Source organism: Phoenix dactylifera, chromosome 14, assembly GCF_009389715.1.
Source record: "Phoenix dactylifera cultivar Barhee BC4 chromosome 14, palm_55x_up_171113_PBpolish2nd_filt_p, whole genome shotgun sequence".
Classification (NCBI taxonomy): domain Eukaryota; kingdom Viridiplantae; phylum Streptophyta; class Magnoliopsida; order Arecales; family Arecaceae; genus Phoenix; species Phoenix dactylifera.
Genome location: NC_052405.1, coordinates 14,605,290 through 14,625,569, shown reverse-complemented (window position 1 = coordinate 14,625,569; position 20,280 = coordinate 14,605,290). Strand labels below are relative to the sequence as shown.

The window sequence follows — 20,280 nt, the reverse complement described above, 5'->3', positions numbered from 1 at the left end:
GAGTAGGTTATCAATCCCATATATATATATATATATATATATATATATATATATATATATATATATATATATATATATATATATATATATATATATAGAGAGAGAGAGAGAGAGAGAGAGAGAGAGAGAGAGATTGTGTTCAATAAGCATTTTCACTTCACACACAATTTAGTAGTATCAACACATCAGTACGTGCTGCCCCTAAATGCCACTAGGTTTCCAGTGTGGAACCAAGGCGGTCATTGGAACAACAGGCCGAGGTTGGTATTACAAGGTATAAGAACGGGCAATGAAATTTAAAAATGAAACCGAAAACTGAAATCCAGGTACCAATTTGAAATATATAGAAGACATATATAGCATTGAGATCCCACTCTCCAACAGTATCTAATTGTCAAGTCTTATTTCTGGAAGTCCAATGAATCAACACTCAATGAAGCATTCCTTGACCCGGCCGGTGGCATTCAACAATGCGAGCCCTTCTTGCAGAGGAGTGCACCAGCCGACATGGTGATCGAGCTCACCAGAGAGGATGGCCTCGCCCCCAAGCTCGAGGCCTTGGCATAGCTCGATGAGGCCCCGGCGCCGGAGGGTGTGAAGAAGGCCCCATTTAACATCAGGTCCCCTTCCGATCTCCAGTTCCAGTTCTTCCACTCGCCCTCTGAAGCATCCTCGCGCTTGGTCACCTACATAAATGAGATCAATCCATTAGCATAGTTACATAACTGAAAGTTGGTGATACTTCTACTTGTCTTCTTCACCTAGCACTTGATTTAGAGATGGTGCCTATTGCACCGCAATTCATTGTGTAACAATCTAGGATCTCATCTAAAATGGCTAGCTGAAAGTTAAGTAATATTTAGGTTCCTTAATCCTATATAACTACTCGAGATCTATCCAGTGAATAACCAGTGTAGGACTAAGTGCATGCTTGCACGGGTTCTCACACATTGGGAATCGAAAATTTGATTCATACTGGTCTCCATGTTGTTCTTGAGAAGTCCTAATCAATGACCATTAAGTTCATGTATATGTGGTCTTCTATCACTGTTTATACACTCTAGTTGAGCAGCAATGTTAACTGCAATTCAGATCAGTTCCTAATACTTCTTGAGAAAACTATTCTACTCTTATTTGAGTCGCAATTCATCTCCCACAAAACTATAATTCGTATCGATAACAAAAAAGAATGCAGTGCAAATGTATAGGAGCAATTTATGTTAGCTTTTAGTGGAGTTACATTTTAGCGGCTCTTAAGGCAAGCACATGCAACTCGTAGCACAAGAAACATAAGTGCTTTACCTAACTAAAAGTGTCACTATAAGGACATTGAAGCGCACATGATCATGACAAGTACTGCACTGTCGGTGGAAACACATTGTTTTACCCACCAAGCATGCTAACTAAATTTAATAAAGATAGATGTTACCTATAGCCTTTGTTGTTTCTAAGATATCTTTAATATATATAAATATGTTAAAGAAGGACAGGGGTTGCATTTTTGCACGAAAGGAGGATTCTTCTTCCTTCACATAAATCTACCGTTGGATCATGCAACAGTGGCTTTGAGATCTGTATGGAAAAATGACTATTTTGAGATTTATGCAGAATGCGATTTGACAGTTAATGTCATAAAGAAAGATCAACCATTCTTCCATGCGAAAGATACAACTCGAACCCACCATGTAATCCCACCCATTGTACTAGTCTCTGGCTGCTATATATAATTGATCTATTAAGCATTGTATCTAGAGAGATTAAATGCAGTAGCTTTTACTATTTATTGCACAACTTGTAGAGGATGGATGCATGGACAATAAGAAAATAAAATTTTTTAATTGACACCAGGACAAAAAAGAATTTACTAACTAAATGATATGAAGTTAATTTAGAAGGTCGAGGTGTGAAAAAGAGCCAGAAAAAAGAAAGTGGGAGAACTTATGCGAGTAAAGCCAAATGGTGGAACAATGGCGTCACCTCTTTGGAGAACCGGGTGTCTGGTGCTAAGAACCTATTCCCTTGGCTGTTTATGGTGGGGGCCGCGCTCCCTCCAATGGCGTACATTTCCCAGTGCGTGTAGTCGTTATTCACCACATGGAAATACCCAAGCCGACACCTGCCCATAATACCAGGAATAACTCATGGAATAACTATTCCAAAAGGAATAACTATTCCAAAAGGAATAACTATTACCAATGAAAGGAATTAATCTCACCTCGGCATCCTCTGAATGAGCCCTTCCCCGAAGTGGTTGAAGGCAATGGTGGCCTGCATGTTCTTGTCATTCGTGAAGCCATCACTATGCCCCAAGAGCATCACCTTGTCATGGTGACTCATGTAGTTGTTCGATATCGTGATCGCCGTGGAGCCATGAATTGCGTCGACGAGCCCGTCGTGGCAGCTCGACAGCGTGCAGTGGTCGACCCATACATGGCTCCCTCCGAAGATCGACACACCGTCGCCGTCCGACACCGTGCGCCACCCGTAGTGCTCCGGCGAGTCCCGCACGTAGGCATTCCCCCCGGGCTTGCAGTCGTGGATGTGGAGGCCGTGGATGATGATGTGGTTCACGTACTGGATCGTGATGCAGGGGCCGCCGGCGATGTGCACGCTGGCGCCGCGGCCGTCGAGGGTCTTGTAGGAGTTCATGATTAGCTCCTCCTTGAGCTTGATAACCATGTCTTGCTGGAAGATGATCCAGAGGGGCTCGTCCTGGATGACGGCGTAGCGCAAAGTTCCGGGCTTCGGGTTGACGGGGTCGTCGTCGCCGCTGTCGGTCACGACGTAAATTTTGCCGTCGCGTCCGCCGATAGCGTTCTTGCCGAACCCGATGGCGCAGTCCGCGAGGCGCTGCCGGTTGCTCTCCCAATTCCGGTCGCACCGCCAGCAGTCGTCGATCGGGTTGCCGGTGCCGCACGACAGGTAGCCCAGCCGCCGCCGAGAACTGTTTAAGCTCCTGCAAATGGACATGAACTCATAGCCAATTGAGCAAACTTGTACAACTGAGAGCTACATTGTGTTATAGTAACAGCATGATCTGATCCTGGTTACCTCTGCACTTCTTGGACTACTAACTCTGGATCTTGAACTGCTGCTGATGGTGTGGGCGTGGGGGAGGAGGAACTGGGGATTGTGAGGAGTGAGGAAAGGAAGAGGAGAATGAATGGTAGAGTGGCCATTTTCTAGTTTGGTAGGGGAAGTATAAAGAGAAATAGATCAAGAGAGAGGGATGAGGTGGGGGTGAGAGTTGTGAGGAGAAGGGGAGAGGTGGGAAGGGGGTTATAAAGGAGAGCCAAAAGGGGCTGTGGGGAAGGAGGGCGTGATCGAACTATGCATGCGGTGGGGCAGGCCTAGTAACGTGATTTGTGGACTCACAGGATCCAACTTGGTAGTTTTAGGCCGTTAAGCAAGGGGAAAAAAATATTCTCGTTTCTCTCTCTCTCACTGTCTGACTGTCTTTCCTCTTCTTTGTGCTGCTAAATTATGATATGGATAGGACTGCTGACCTACCATGTCCAAAAGAGCACCGCTAGGGAATGAGCCTTGTTATAAAAATACGAGCTTAAAATTATTTAAAGATGTGTACTGATGAATCTAGGTTATATAGTATGAGAGGATAACTTCCAATTGTCACATTGTTAAACAACTTAGAATACCTTAACATTCTTGTCCGGGTTTCATGCTTTCAGATACATGAATATTAAAATTTGTTTCATGTCATGTTTGTGGGACTTAGTTCTAGTTTAGTTACCAAATTTATGGATTAATATGAGAGAGAAACATGGAGAGCAAAGCCGGGATGACAATTTACAGTGGCAAAGTAGAATGGACAAGACCAAGTGGGTGTGCGCACATTGCGTGAGAGATTTGGAGATCTAATGAAGAAGATTTCATACATCACCCTATCTACTCTTTATCTTGGAAACAAGCGAGGACATAGATGTGTAAGAATCTCATGAATCGTATGGTACCAGTAATCCATTCCCATCACATGGATATTACTCGATCTCGGTTCTAAAATATTTTGGAAAACGAGGGGATATTGCTGTTGGTATTAGTAGCCATTCGAAGGCATGAATAGCACTCACATGGACAATGTCAGAAGGGGTTGAAATCCCCCACCCCAAATGTTTATTTTGATTGAGAGCGTGCATTCAATGATCACCTGTCGGTGTTACGCCTTCCAATCCACTGCCTTCTTTTAGGTAGAGCAGAAGATTTGTTCATCTCTTCCTGCAAATGCGTTGGGGAAACAAGCTCTTGTGCATTATTGAGTTGAGGACGGCCCGGGTTTGCATGCATGGGGGGACGCATTATCCCAAATCTTAGGACCCACCTTTCCTTGGGGGCAGGTGGGGCTCAAATGGAAGCATTCACCTAAGGAATGTTAGTCATTGGGTTGGCTTTGGCTTTGGCTTTGGCTGTATTTCAATCTTTTGGAATTAGAGGGTTTGGTTCGATCATTCGTCATCCATGCATTAGTTGATAGTGGATGATTAACAGGGTTGAATCTAGTTTTATTCAATTATCCACCATCAACCGATGAATAGGATATCCTTCATGTGCGATATCCTTCATATGTGATATTGGCCAATGCATTGGGGGGGTTTCCTTAAATAATGCATGCATCGACTATGGGTGATCGAACCGGTTCTTCGAATAAACAAGGATGCTTCGAACTCTAGAGTTGTATGTGGAGGGGATACGCTTAATTAGCTTAGACTAATGATAGCTGGTTTGATGCAAACTCTAATTTGTCTTAAAATAGAAGAAACATGCAACAAAAAATATTACGTTCTTAGTCATGCAAAACCTCTATTCAGGTATACTATTTTCTAATTTAGGGTAGCATCGAGCCATTTTCTCTCACTCTTTGCCATAAATAAAATTCTATCATTGACTTATTGGCCTTTTCACAAACTTTGTAGTCATCTTCTAAACGTCTTTTTTTTAGTTATCAGTATAGTACTTTCTCATTTACATCAATATCTAGCCCCTTTTCTCATCCTTTCTCTCCTTCAACTTTTCACAAAGATAGCTTATAGAGCCATACGCTGAGTAAACTTCCTTATTCACATTAATTTTTGATACATAAGTCAAGCTTATACTTTAAAAAACCTAATTAATTATCTATTTATTATTTCTGGTGGAAATCTACCGGACCAACAAGGCCAACGAAGAACAATTTTGTTTAACTTTTTTTTTATCTTTCTATAAATGAACGTTAAATAACAAGATATAACAATCTTATTCTACCATGAGCGCAAAACGCATCATATATTCTAAAAATAATTTAGACAACTATAATCAAATCATATAACCTTTCTTCATAGTTTTGTTAGTATTTTTTTTATGCATGTCCAAGTAATTGAAAAAAAAAATCTTTTACATATCTACCTAGTTTATTAACTTTTTCGAAAATGATAAAACAAAAAATATCTTTGTATATGACAAAAAAATTATCCCATGGAGATCTCTATAATTATTGGGTGTGATACCCAGTAAGCATGTTTAAATTCAAGATAAATAGAATGGAAAAAATTACCACCCCAAATTTGAAAGCAAAGACAGTATTGTGGGCGGGCACATGGGGGGTGGGACTTGGAAGCTGCTTCGCAGCCGCAAAATCCGCCGGGATTTATAGCGAACCACCACCACCCGACCAAGATGCTGACGTGGATAACATTCGTCACCTTCCATGCCACGTCAGCAAGTCATGGTCCCACTTGGGAGGCCGTGGTCAGAGGACGTACTGTCCCGGTGATAGCGTTTACGCTGCAGGCAGGGCACGTTCTCCCATGTGGGCTTTCTAACCGGCCCACGCCATTGCATGGGCCCACAAAACCGATTCTTGAAGGCACCATCGCCGTCGATTCGGGGATCGAGATGATATCTGCCGTCGGGTGGTTGTGGGGTCCGCTTAGGTCTAACGTGGGTGTCACTGTGGAGAAGGGCACGTGATAGGTTTGGGCCCGCCATAATTTGGGCCTAGCCTTGAGATGGAACCAAAAGCCTCTCGCCTAGAAAGGGAGTGATGGCTCCTCCTCGCCAGCTAATTTCTGAGGGAACTGCTCCTCTAAAACTCAAGTTGTATGAAATTCCTGCAACTTTGTCTGCTTATGGCATGCGTTCTCTTCCTCTCTCTACAATTTTTTAGCTGCAAGTGTTTAGCTTAACACAAAAATACTTGCACTTTGTTGTTCAAAGAATCTATGATAAATTGTAACATATTGTTTGAGTAATACTTTTGTGAGACCCTGGAACTGGGTCCGGTCCACTTGACCGGCCTAGTCCCAACACTTGCACGTGAGGCAGCAACGGGATGGATTCTTTCCATCCCGAAGAAGAAGGAGGAGCCCTGTTTTAGGGCTTCCTTCTCCTTCTTCTTCTCCTTTGAGCCCACCGAAGGAGAGCCGCCGCACGCAAAGGGAGGAGGGTCTTCTTCGTGTGGCCACCGAGAGAGAGGGAGAGAGGGAGAGAGAGAGAGAGAGAGAGGGAGAGAGGGAGAGAGAGAGGAGCCACGGCACCGGGTGGTCTCCTTCTTCCTTGCCGCCGGAGAAGAGAGGTGCCGTCTTCGTCGGGGCTAAGGTAAACTTCTCCTTCTCCTTGCTTGATGCTTGGCCATGATGTGTTGGGGGTTGGGGCGGGCCGATCGCCGGAAACTTGGGTCCAAAAATGGGTCGGCCGAATGCTCCATCGTCGGCCATGTTCGCCGCCGCCAGCCGCCGGGAGTGGTCGGGCTTGCTCCGCCACCTCCTGCCGCTGTCAGGGCCGGCCACCACGGCCGCCCTTGGGCCCGACCGAGAGGGAAGAAGAAGGGGGGCGGGGGCTCACGGGTCCCCTGTCTCGCCGAGGAAGAAGAGGGGATTCGGGAGAAGAAGGGAAAAGAAAAAGGAAAGAAGAAGGAAAAAAGAAAAGAAAAGAAAAGGTAAAAAAAAAAAGAATAAATAACTAAAAGAAGGGTGGTTTACGGGTATGAACCCGGATCCGAACCCGAACCCGGGGTGCTAGACACTTCGGCAGGGTCGGCCCTGGGAGAATGTTAAAATTTAGGTTTTATATATATATTGTGATGAATTTTAAAAGAAAATATGGTTTTTGAATATTAGGTGCTGCAAGGGATTTGCGGAAATAATTGGATTTGTTGTGGATCGCGTTCGCAAGGTAAGTAATGTAACCTCTTTTCTAGATTTATCGGCAAACTATATATATGTTTCACGAATCGAATTATTCGTGATTTCGAATTTGATGCATGGATTATATGTGTATTTTTAGAATATTATATGATTATGATTGAACGTATTTGTTTCTGATTTGAATTGTGTTTAATTGCTCTGACATTGTACCTTTTGGTTTAGAACACTAAACATAATGTAAGAAAAGATTATGACTTGAAATAGATTTAGACTTGCAGTCGGGCTATGTTGAGGACCCTGCCAATGGGGGCTAATACATTGGTACCGCAAGATGAATAGTCGGTGATATGACCCTACCACAGGGAACATGTGGTCATAGTTTCTGGCTGTTGAGTTGAATCCGATAAATTGAAAGAAATTCAGATATGAACGACATTTGGTTTTGACATTGTATGATTTTTCTTATATATAACTGAAATATGAAATAGAGAACAAACTGAACTATCGACCTGGCTATGTTGAGGACCCCGCCAATGGAGGCAGATACGTTGGCAATTGACTGTCCTGAAGGACTCACCGCAAGAAGATTAGTCGGTAATATGACCCTACCACAGGGAACATGTGGTCATAGTCCAGGATCGACATGATAAATTGAATATGTGAAAGAATCTTGAAACCGCGAAAAGAATCTTATGAATTCAAGAAATATTTGACTTATACTTTGGAACTGCATATTTATTTATTTTCCACATATTATTGCTTGATTTATCTAGCTAGAGTGTTCATTACTTACTGGGCTGTCTAGCTCATTATATTATCTCTTGTTATTTTACAGATTTCGAGAACTAATCTATTGGGGATTCAAATTGGGGAGAGCGACTAGAAGGATTGTGGCACAAGTTATCTTAGATTAGGGTTATTTAAGTTGATTTGTTATTATGGACATTTATTATGATCGGTGGACTTTTGTTATTTTAAGAACTAGGTTTTTGCATGTTGGTAAATGATTATTCCGCTGCGTATTTAGACTTGTGAGACCTTATGACTTGAGTTAGTCAATGGAATAAGATTGCATTTATTCAGTTAAATTATTTTAGAATTGCATAATTGAGGTGTTTGGTTTAGATGCCTTGCATGCTCGTGGGGAGAGTTTCCTACGGGTGTGCGGTGGTTGGCGCGACCCCCGGCCCACGATCTCGGGACGGGGGCGTGACAACTTTTGAGTGAAATTTCTATATGTATAGACTAACAACTTTACGAGAGACATAATGCTATCTTATATGCACAAGCATAGTGATTTTTATGCGGTTGCCGGATATGCGGTTGCCGGATTTGCTGTCCATATCATGATGATGTTCAGATGTGATGTAAACAATCTGAAGATAATTTTATTCATTTCAAGTGATAGATATTTTTATTTATTTATTTATTTATTTTTGCTAAAATGGAGGTATCATACATAACGTGTACAGATACACTTAAGAAAATCAAAAAATAAAACATCACGAAGCGCATCAAGCAACTCCGCATCGCCCACTCGTAGATGGTCTTCAGAGTGGTTGGCAACAAAGGAAGCCATCTAATCCGTAGCCCCATTGGCCTTCCTGAACACATGCCCCGTCTGGATCACCAACCCATCACAAACCATAGCCCGAATGTCTCTCAACAGCGGGTGGTAATCGCCAACCCCACCCGATGTCTATAGGATCCACCCAATGACCGTCGCAGAGTCATCCTTCAGGAGGACCTCTCATCCCAGTAAAGCACACCGAACATAGCTCAATCCCGACCAAGCCACTCTCAACTCCACCGCCGGCACCGAGGTGTCGATCAAGTGGCAGCCCCCGACCGCGATCGCTCTACTTATATTCTACTTATTATTCTACTTGTTTAGTTCAGTGAGGTTCACAAATGATCTCATGTAGGCTCGATATAATATATCAAGCCTATAAGTCAGTTATTCCGGTGCCTCCTATGTCATTCATGTCTTCTACTAAATGAGACCCGTAAAATCTTCGGACTAGGGTGTTGAAATTTTTTCAATCTAATTATTGTATACATCTGACTTTTCCAATCTCTCTAGTGGTGGGAGCTCTATACAATGGGATGCCTTTTTTTTATCCTTGATGAATAAAAATATATCCAAAAAAGATAGGGAGAATCTGCCAATTCCTTTATACATTATTGTGCTTCATATCCATGTTGAATTTGTATTAGCTGCAAGCCAATTTCATTTACCTTTCCCATAGATCTACTACGATTTGCATCCTAGAGATTAAACTAGAAACACATGCAAGAGGTTTGAAGCCTCATTTTGAGATGCTCTCGCCTTTATAAACCGGCAAGGTGCACAGGGAACATTGTAGTGCTTTTTTTAAATGCATCCAAGTCCTGAAATATAACAGAGATTGCTTAAACTCAGCCATCGTTTCTTTTTCCCTTTTTCTTTCTCAATTACTCAGGTAAGAATAATTGAAACAACTTCACAAGACTTTGTCTTTTCCCTATAAACCTGTAATATCTTATCTGGTGGGAGTCCCGTCCATGAATAGGCTTCAATTATTTTGTTGAGGGCTAAGATTTGTAATACAACTATTGATATATAATCTTGGTAGCATAGCTATTTCTGATCTTTCAATAAAGTTGACTGTGTTTTTGCCGAGAAAAAAAAATTAAAGATAAAAAAAAATTGGATGTATACTCTTCAAAATATATAAACTTGTATGAATATCTGCGTAAAATTGCTATTTGCATGAATACCCTCATAAAATACTTATTTTGCATGTATATCTTTTTTCTCTTTCTTTTTAATATATATACCCATACTATCTAACGTCGTTAAAATAAACGATTTAAATTTGCTCTTACAGGTAAAGATGCAAAAAGAAAACTTTATAAGGATACATGATGGGGACATCAGCTAGGTCCCCATCTTATTTGCATATTTGTTTATTTTATTTCTGGGTTTATTTGCATTTAGGGGTTTATTTGTGGTTTATTTTATTTCTGGACTCATTTGCATTTTAGGGCTTATTTGTGGGTTTTATTTTGTGTAAGGGGTTTTATTTTAAGTGTTCTTATTGGGCCCTATTTATAGGGAACTTTTATGTTGATTAGGGTTAATGAATGATTAAGAATTTTTTTTCCTTACGTTCTTTCTTCTCTTCTTCTCCTCTCCTTCTCTATTCTTCCTGCGTCTCTACAACCTCTTCTTCCTTCTCCTTCTCTTGTTCTTCCTTCTTCTCCTCTTCCCCCGCACTGGTGCTACATCAACTTGGTATCAGAGCTTCGGCTTTGCCACTGCTGCCAAAGCCACGATCCAGCGTTACCTTTCTTCCCTCTTTCTCGGTTTCCACCAGGCGCTCTCTTTCTCGGTTTTCACCAGCCCCCCCTCCCTCCCCTCTGTCGATTTTCACCAGAAAAAAAAAAAAAAAAGAAACCCCTGCAGCGGGATCCTCCACCGCCCGACACACCCGCGACCACCATCACTCCCGCTCGCCGCCGCAGGCCACCTGCGGTCACCACCTCGAAGTGTGGTCAGGTCCCCATCCTCCCTCTCGGTTGTCACAAAGAACAAAGGAAGGGCCCCGCCATAGATTTTCCCTTCTGCCCATCGCCGTGTCTGCGCCAACTGCCGCCCCACCTCGCAGCGCCACCGACTCGCCACCGGAGATCGTCGCGTCCCCACGAGAGCGCCGCTGCCCCCGAGTGCTTCGCGTCTGCCACCAACCGTCGGCGTCGGGTCCATAGAGGGGACCGCCGCCGACCTTCGCCGCTGGCCACGAAGCCGTGGCCGTGATCTCGCCGCCGCCGCAGGTCGCGGAGCCGCCGTTGTGATCCCTGCCTCGGCCCGCAGCCGCCGCCGTGAAGATCGACGCCCTCCCGAATCCGTCGGGAGGTTGAAGAAGGTTGGGGCAACGGGTAAGTCTCAGACCCGTTAGCCCGCCCCACTAGCCCGGATCCGTTCCGGAGGAAAAAAAAAAAAAAAAGACGCACGTGACCGCACGTGCCGCCTAAAAAAGAAAAAAAAAACAAAAAAACCTTTGCACGTGACTGCACGTGCGTAAAAAAAAAAAAAAAAACCTACCTGTTCATCTTCCCCGATCGGCTGCCCCTCACCGCATCTCCGCCGAGCTGCGCCACCACGCCCGCCGCCGTGCGACGCCTCCTTCGGGCGCCTCTTTTCCGCGGTCGACCGCCGACGATCGAAGCCGACCGTCACCGAGCCCCGACGACGCCCCTCCCCGCCGAGCCGCACCACCTGCGTACCCTTCGCCGCCTCCACCGTGCCGCTCCGCCTTTGCCGCCTCCGCCCGTGCCGCTCCGCCTTTGCCGCCTCCGCCTGTGACGCCTCCTTCCGCCGACGAGATCCGCCTCCGCCCGTGCCGTCTCCTGCCGCCGCCTCGCCATCGCTGTCCCGCCACTCCCGCAACCGCCCGATTGCCACCACCGCTGCATCCTTCCCCGGGCCCGCGTGCTCCACCACTGCCGCCGTGCGCCGTCGGCCGCTGCCTACTCCGGACTTGCAGCGCCCATCGCCGAGCCTTCGTCCGAGCCGCTCCCATCCAGCTCTCATCCGCGAACAGGGACACCCCTGTGTGCCAGGCTGCCAGCCGAGAGGTGCATCAGGCCACATCCGAGCCCGACCGGCCTGGCCCAGTTGTCCTCAGCAGGCCGCCAGCCCAGCCCGTGCGCCATACTGTAGCGCGGTCCAAGCCCAATCAGCCGCAGACCCTGTTTCAGGCTCGATCTAGCCATTTTTCAGCCCACTCCAGGAGCCCCTTGTGCTGCAGATCCAGGACCACAGCTCCAGCTAGTTTCACTCGGCGCCAACTTCGTGCTCGAGACTTTACAACTTCCGGTTGACTGTATCCACCACAGGTAACAGGTTGTTCTTTCTTTTGGGCTTGTTTATCTAATTATGTTCTAGTTCTCTTGCATGACGGTCCTATTTTGAAAACTTACTTTCCTGTCAAACTGCAAAACCTAGAACATTTACTACCACACCCATCATACCCACCATTTAAATCTAAATATTAAATTAACACACTTTGGCAACAGGATAATTCTCAATATCCGTCGATCAGATTACTTTAGGATTAGAACGACTGTAATACGTGCTTGCAACCTAATTTCTCATAGTGATTAATTTTCTACTTTAACTCTGAAATAACCAAAGTACAAATTAGTAATATTTAATTTTAAGTTATCTTTGTGAAAATTTGTTGATTTCCGAATTTATAGTAGATTGCAGTAGTAGGTTGTCTTGCATTGTATTTGGTAAGTTAGGGTTCATTAGTAGCATTGCATATCATATCACCAACTAGAGTAGTCCCTGCATGCCAACCCGTAGTGGTAGAGAGTACCTCCTCACTGACTCTCAGACCCCTTACCCACCATGGACCCCAGCGTTCTACAAGATATTTTGGGACAATTAGCTGCATTACGAGCTGATCGTGACGAATTCAAACGAGATCCGTGTTCTAGTGCAACACCCTAGGACTCCTGAACCGTCAACCCCAATTGCAGCTTATCCCGAGCTTGGTTTGACCACACCACCTGTAGCTTTTCCCCATCCCCCTAGGAACCAACCTCCTCCTGATCACCAGCGCGATCTTGATGAGCGACTACTTCGTACCGTACGAGTAGATGTCCCACATTTGCTGGTCAATTAGAGCCGAGTGTGTACCTTGATTGGAGAGCAGCCATGGATAACTATTTTGAGTGGTACGAAATGACTGACGATAGAAAAGTACGATTCGCTAAAATGAAGCTTATTGGGCAAGCTCACTGGTACTGGCATAATGTTGAACATATGCGTGAGACCCAAAGGCTTCCTCGTATCACTACCTGGGAGGATATGAAGGAAAAGCTGAATGAGAAGTATCTGCCATTCTCTTACCGACAACACCTTATGGATAGGTGGCAGAAACTAACTCAAGGGACATCAACCGTTGCTGATTACATTGCACGATTTGAGGAGTTTCATATGAGGTGCGGTGTAATCGAAGAGGAGACTGTTACTCTCTCTAGGTTTCGGGCAGGACTCCACGAGGAGATCCAGAAAGAACTAATCCTCCGAGAGATTAATACTCTTGGCCAAGCATACCAGTTGGCTCAAGATGTAGATAGTTTCTTACAAGCCCCTGTAGTGAGGTGTACCGACTCTCGGTTCATACCTCCAGGAACCCGACCTAATCAAAACTACCCCGCACAACCCAGGCAGTTTCCCAATCCTTTTAACCAGCCCGGCCCTAGCCAAGCACCGATTAGGACATCCCCGATACCTGTCCAGAACCATTCAAATGATAAAGAAAAGGGCATACTACGGTCCCAATCCTCCTTCTAGAAGCCAAACCCAATGTTTTAGGTGCCAAAATTTGGCCATATAGCATCCCAGTGTAATGCCAAGACCTATCTCATGACTGAACTAGAAGTTGGGACTCAAGCGAATGAATGTGTTGAAGAAGTCTATGAGCCAAACATTGAGGATTTTGTAGAAGACTTTGGAGACGAACAGACCCGGGTTAGAGTTTCTCCAGGCTGAACCCCAAAAGGAGCCCCACTGATCCAAATAACCAAAACCCCTAGGCTTCATGTGGTTAGGTGCACTCTAACTCAGACTAAGACCGAACAAGATTGGCGTAGGACCTCCCTATTTTACACACTCATTAAGATCAATGATAAAACATGCAAAATCCTATTTGATAGCGGAAGTTGTATTAATACCATTGCTTCCGGAGTTGTCTCCCGCCTCGGCCTGAAATCTACCCCTCATCCCAATCCATATAAAGTAGCTTGGGTAGATAAGACAGTCTCTTTCGGTGTCGGAAAGATGCCTCGTCCCGATTCAATTCCTATCCTATAAAGACGAAATCTGGTGCGACTTGCATTCCGATGAATGTAGGTCAAGTCATCCTAGGGAGGCCTTGGCTATACGATATGGACGTCACACTTCATGGGCGTTCGAATTCGTGTAGCTTTATGTTCCAGGGTCGGAAAATTATACTGAACTCATTGCCTCCTCGAGAGTCCACCCCTGAAAAGAAGAGTGCCACCTTACGAAAAGATGAACCATTTCACATCATTACTTCGAAAGAGGTAATGAAAGATATCGAAAGCCAATCATCTGTGTTTGCCTTTGTGGCTAGAGCCATTAGTATGGAGTCGAACCTTGAGCACTCACCAGCAACAGTTCCCCTGTTGGAGGAGTTCCACTCTGTTTTCCCTAAGGATCTTCAGATACACTTCTTCCGATGCGTGATATCCAGCACGCGACTGACCTCGTTCCCGGAGCACCCTTGCCAAATCTTCCCCATCATAGGCTCAACCCAAACGAGCACACTGAACTGCAATGTCAAGTTGACGAACTCCACACCCCGAGGGTATATTCGTGAGAGTTTGAGCCCCTGTGTTGTACCTGCACTCCTCACTCCCAAGAAAGATGACTCTTGGAGGATGTGCATTGATAGTCGTGCCATTGATAAAATCGTTAAGTATCATTTTTCCATTCTTAGGCTGGACGACCTCTTAGATTTTATGTCTAGTGTCACGATCCCATGGCAAGATGTCAGTATGAACTTCGTGTTAGAACTTCCTAGTACCTATGTCAAGCATGATTCCATATTTATGGTTGTGGACCATTTTTCAAATATGGCTCCCTTTCTCCTATGTCCTAAGACTTCTAACGCTTCTAGATTTGCCAAACTTTATTTCAATGAAGTCGTTAGACCTCCTGACCTTCCCAAAATCTATTATATATGAAAGAGATGTTAGATTCGTGAGCTCCTTTAGGAAAATTCTTAGGCACATGATTGGCACTAAATTAAAATTTTCGTCGGCCTATGTTAGGACTTTGGATTTAGTGTTACCGACCGCCGAGTTTGCATATAATAGTTCGGTCAATAGGTCCTTAGGCATGAGTTCTTTCGAAGTGGTGAATGGATATAAACCTAGGCAACCCATAGACTTGATTCTCATGTCTCATCAACATAAAGTCTCTGAGTCTGCACAATCATTTGCATCACACCTGCATTCATTGCATCAAGAAATCAGCAAACGTATTCACTCTAATAACTTAAAATATAAATTCCTTGCTGATTTGCACAGACGATATAAAGAGTTGAATGTAGGAGATTCTGTCATGGTGAGAATTAGACCTGAACGGATTTCTCGGAAACATTCAAAAAGTTGCAATCCCGTAGTGCAGGACCGTTCAAAATCCTAAAGAAAATCAGTTTCGAATGCTTATGTTGTAAATTTTCCTGAAGCCTATGGGATTAGTGCGACATTTAATATTGAAGAGTTAGTCCCATACAAAATATCCACATTCATTCCTTCTGACCCTTTTGTTGCTACACCCACTGTTGTTGATCACCCTGATCTAGCACCTGCTAGTGAGCCTCCACTTCACAGTTTCATGCACGCAGAGAACACATAGAACATATATTAGATGAGCAGGTTATATCTACCAGGAGAGGAAGCTACCAACGTTACCTTGTTCGGTGGAAAGGTCGATCCGAATCAGATGTGTCGTGGATTTCGCGAGCTGAGTTGCAGCGCCTTGACCCGGATCTTCTGGAGCAGTACGACAGCCGACCCGATATACACTCGACGGAGTCGAGTTTTTCTCACCCGGGAGGAGTTGATGGGGACATCAGCTAGGTCCCCATCTTATTTGCATATTTGTTTATTTTATTTCTGGGTTATTTGCATTTAGGGGTTTATTTGTGGTTTATTTTATTTCTGGACTCATTTGCATTTTAGGGCTTATTTGTGGGTTTTATTTTGTGTAAGGGGTTTTATTTTAAGTGTTCTTATTGGGCCCTATTTATAGGGAACTTTTATGTTGATTAGGGTTAATGAATGATTAAGAATTTCTTTTCCTTACGTTCTTTCTTCTCTTCTTCTCCTCTCCTTCTCTATTCTTCCTGCGTCTCTACAACCTCTTCTTCCTTCTCCTTCTCTTGTTCTTCCTTCTTCTCCTCTTCCCCCGCACTGGTGCTACATCAATACACATGCAAATAGCAACTTTGTAAAGGTATTTATGCAATTATGCATATTTAGGAGGGTATACACTAAAAAAAAAAGATAAAGTTTTCTTAATAAAAAAAGTGGCAAAAAATATTAATATTATCATATCACATGATCTCATATTAATATCAACTCTTATAGAATGACTAAGTTTGGATCTTTTTTTTAATAAAATTTTTAAATGTATATCCTTCTAAATATGAGAAATTACATGAATATCCTCGTAATATTTCTGTTTGCATGTATACATATATCCTTATAATATTTTTTGCATATCAATCCATAAAGGTATTTCAGTCAATTTAGTTTTAAGCCCTTTTTTTTAACGACATTAAATGGTATAGGTACATATGTAATAAAAAAGAGAGAATATATATGCAAATAGTAATTTTATGTGAGTATTCATATAATTTCATATATTTAAGAGAGTATACATGTAAAAAAAAATCTAAAAAAAAATACTATATTGCCGGCATCAATTTGTTGCCACTGAGAGAAGAAATGATGACTTGAAAGGTATAGTCAACTTATAAGTTCTTTTGGAAGAAGGTTGGTGGTCCTAGAATTCATAGAGGAAAGTCCATGCGGTAATTATAGTGCCAAAGCAAGACCGACACTTTTGTTATCCGTGTGAATTAAATGGTGAAAATTCAGAGATTGCAGAAAATATTGTATATGACTATTTGTGTTGCAGGTTTAGCTAGGAAGAAAATATGAAGTTTTCGCTAAGAAAGTCAGATGAAACATCTAGCTTTTGTATTCTCTAAATCACTATGGTGGAGTTGCCTTCTTATGATATGGTAACAAAGTAAAACTTATTTAAAGTTGATGTATTAATTCTCATCATGCTAACAAGTATCTTAACTATTGTGTTGCTTAAAAAAACAAATCTCTTACACAGGGTTATAGAAGGTGGTCAGTTTGTTTGTTACCTTTATGGGCTTGCGTGCATTAAAAATATAGGGTCTTGTTTGCTTGCAAAAACTCTTGGGTTGGATGGCACTTAGCCTGTGCTACATAAGATTCTTGTTTTTAGTTGATAAAGTCATCCACACCGGTCCCAGATGTGTTTCTATTTCCTTGTAGTTTTCCGGGTGTTAGCAAAAAAGAGGTGGCTATCCTTTGACTGTTGTATGCGTGGGCTGTTAATCAAAATAATGGCTTGCTAAGAACATATTTTGAAATTATTCTAACATTAGCTAGATCAAAGTGTATTTTCGCATGAAAGAAGGATTCACCTCAATTCGTGCCAAGCCACCATCAGATTACCCACCACATAGATCCCAAAGCACTCTGAATCCATTTTCCATCCGTTTCCACATATTTCAAAGCAACCAATGAATGATGCAATGGTGAATTCATGCGAACGAAGGTGATTCCTTCGTTCTTGCTTATGATGCACTTTCGACTTGAAACCAAAAAAAGATCAAGGTATTGGTTTTTCCTTACCTTTTTGAAAGTGTTAGCTTTCCAATATGAAGTTTGTAGTTTGATTGTGATTTTCCTACTTTGTGATCCATTTTCTTTAGGCTTAAAAGGTAGCTTTTGAACTTTATCCTTTATTGATTTGCATATATATATATATATATATATATATATATATATATATATATATATATATATATATATATATATATAGGGACTACCATAAGCTCTCAATCCTATTTATTAAGAATTTTTCCAAAAAATACTAATTTTATTCTTATTTTTAAATGTTTAGTTATTTTGTAGAAAATCTTCAAGTATTAAAAATTTTGGATAGTTCTAGGCTGCAAGGATATATTTGAGAATAAAAAATATGTGCATCTAGAATTCAAACTAAGTATGCCCATTTGATATTGAAAATATACGCATTGATACTAAAAAAATATGTATATTTATTATAAAGAACTATGTGCTTTTTAAAAAAAGAATTAGTAAAAGATGCACGTTCAACTTCCCTCGAAAGAAGGCTGAATTCCACTATGGAGTCAGAGGCAAAGGCATTTAAAAGTCAAAACTAAATAAAAATTATCCAAATTCCTAAAATATAGAAAAGGATCATTTTTACAATTTTTATTTAATTATAAAGTGCTTTAGTTGATCCTTCTCTTTCACAAATTTGATGTGAATGCCGGTGACTAGCTTTGAACCATGGATTTATTCCCCTCCATTGTGAGTGAAAGAGAGATGTGCTAACCAACATATCTAGAAAGTTGGATAAATATTTCCTACACTTACATTAGGAAGTGCATTTTCATACAATTTAAACAATAGGAGCTTCTCATGAAGTGAAGTAAAATTCTGGTCGATATTGATAATTTATATTTTCAATAATGTGGGCTTTTGGCTCCTACATTAGTGAATATAGGTTAATAATTTACTCTACCCTATCGGTTATGCAATCCAACCCGATCCTAATAAGCTGAGTTTTACTTGACCTGCAGGTAGTGTAGGTAATAGTAAAACCCGCTCTAAACTTGACCGGGATATGCATAACTCTTCACAAAGCCTTTTTTTCGAGAAAAAAAAATATAGCTTTATTCAATTCGATACACCCAACCAGTTTTGTCTTACTTTATCCAGCTAACTCTACCAGCTCTATCCTAAGATAAGTATGGGATGGGTAGAGGTAACAGTAGCCTACTCGACCATTACCATCCCTAAGTGAATGTACGTTGTTGGGGTACCCATATTTGTGAACGTAAGACCGTGAGTGGCAGTAGTTTTTAACGTTGGCACTCCCCATACTAAGAGAACCTTTTGCCTCCATGCATGCATGGTTAAAAAGCACCCATCAATGGAAAAGCAGGCCAGGAGAGGATTTTTTTTTTTTGCTAATTAAGGTGGTGAGGCAAAAAGATGATATTGCTTGCACTGCAAGAAAATTGAGCATTAGTGACGTCTTTTTTGGCCATTACCGACGCTTTTACGCGTCCGTAAAAGGATTTCCGACGCTTTCCAAAACGTCGGTAAAGCGTCGCCAATGTAACCGTGGAAAAAATATTTTCCGACGCTTTTGAACCTAGCGTCGGTAAATACCTGCAATTTAGCAAATGAAGCAGAACGTAGCGATGCTTGAAAGCGTCATCTTATAAGCGTATGAATGAAGTCTGACGACGTTTATAAGTGTCGTATTATTTTTTCTCTACGCCGACGCTTATAAGCGTCGGTGATTAAATCTTCCGACGCTTATAAGCGTCGGTAATGAGCCGCTGACGTCGACGCTACAGAAAGCGTCGGCGGAACCTTTTTTTACCGACGCTTTTTAGAAACGTCAGCGGTTACTGTTGCAAGAAAAAAAATTACTGACGCTTTTATCTAACGTCGATATAAAGTCGGCAAAAATCTTTTTTGTTGGAGTGTTGGTTTGGCCTCGTTGTCTTCGTGATCTAGAGTACTGAAGAGTGCTTGCACATGACTACATCAATTCAGTGCTTAGGCTGGCTCTCAGAATTAGGGCTTGGGCTCCTTTACCATAATTTTTAATGTTACCAAACCTCGATCGGCGAAGTCTAATCCATTAGAATGACAATTAATCACAACAACCTAGTGTGTCTCCATCAATGCCTTTCATGGCATGTGTCTTGAGTCCCAACTTGCTTGCCTTTAATTGGGTGCATGACAATTTCTTCTTCCACTAGAATTCTTGGTGGAATTCCAAGGATCCTCTTGAGTGTTCCTCAACCATGATCGCAGCTTGTTTTGACTTCAAACTGTATAATTACATGGAAAAAACAACATCATGCATGTGGGTTTCTTGTGCAGGTAATAATTTGATCATGAACCCTGGCACCAACACAACCAGTGAAAGGTGTGGACGTATGAAAAGGTTTTGAGGCTTTAGGCCTATGATCACATGCATTTAGGGTTTCGATCGATGGAGATAAAAAGTCTCCAACCAAGAGAATCTAAAGATTATCTTTACCGCATTCAATGGAGCAAATAAGGCTTTTGTGCTCAATACCTGGTTAGACTTTTTAGGTTTGCCTCACCATGATGTTCCCTAATGTCCCGGCGGCTCATGTGCTTAGAAATAAAAGAGGTCCACCACTTGATTTACTCTTTGTTTGCACAGTGTTGTTGAAAGAGACATGGTAGTTGTCTTTAGTTTATATAAGAGCACAACATT

The 20,280-nt window shown here is 42.4% G+C and overlaps 1 protein-coding gene and 1 long non-coding RNA gene across 2 annotated transcripts; one reads left to right on the top strand and one right to left on the bottom strand.

Moving 5' to 3' along the window:
* Positions 1-316: 316 nt before the first annotated feature.
* On the bottom strand, positions 317-3,379 carry LOC120113075 (probable pectate lyase 5). Its single transcript, XM_039133791.1, has 4 exons — positions 3,052-3,379; positions 2,216-2,956; positions 1,978-2,116; positions 317-686 (listed from the first exon to the last, which is right to left on the bottom strand). Exons 1-4 carry the CDS (start codon positions 3,177-3,179, stop codon positions 465-467), a joined length of 1,230 nt encoding a protein of 409 aa, XP_038989719.1. The 5' UTR covers positions 3,180-3,379; the 3' UTR covers positions 317-464.
* A 2,755-nt stretch (positions 3,380-6,134) lies between these two features.
* LOC120113076 lies at positions 6,135-8,008 on the top strand. The gene is made up of 3 exons (XR_005514916.1): positions 6,135-6,588; positions 7,110-7,164; positions 7,972-8,008. It is a non-coding gene; the product is annotated as an uncharacterized LOC120113076 (long non-coding RNA).
* Positions 8,009-20,280: the final 12,272 nt, after the last annotated feature.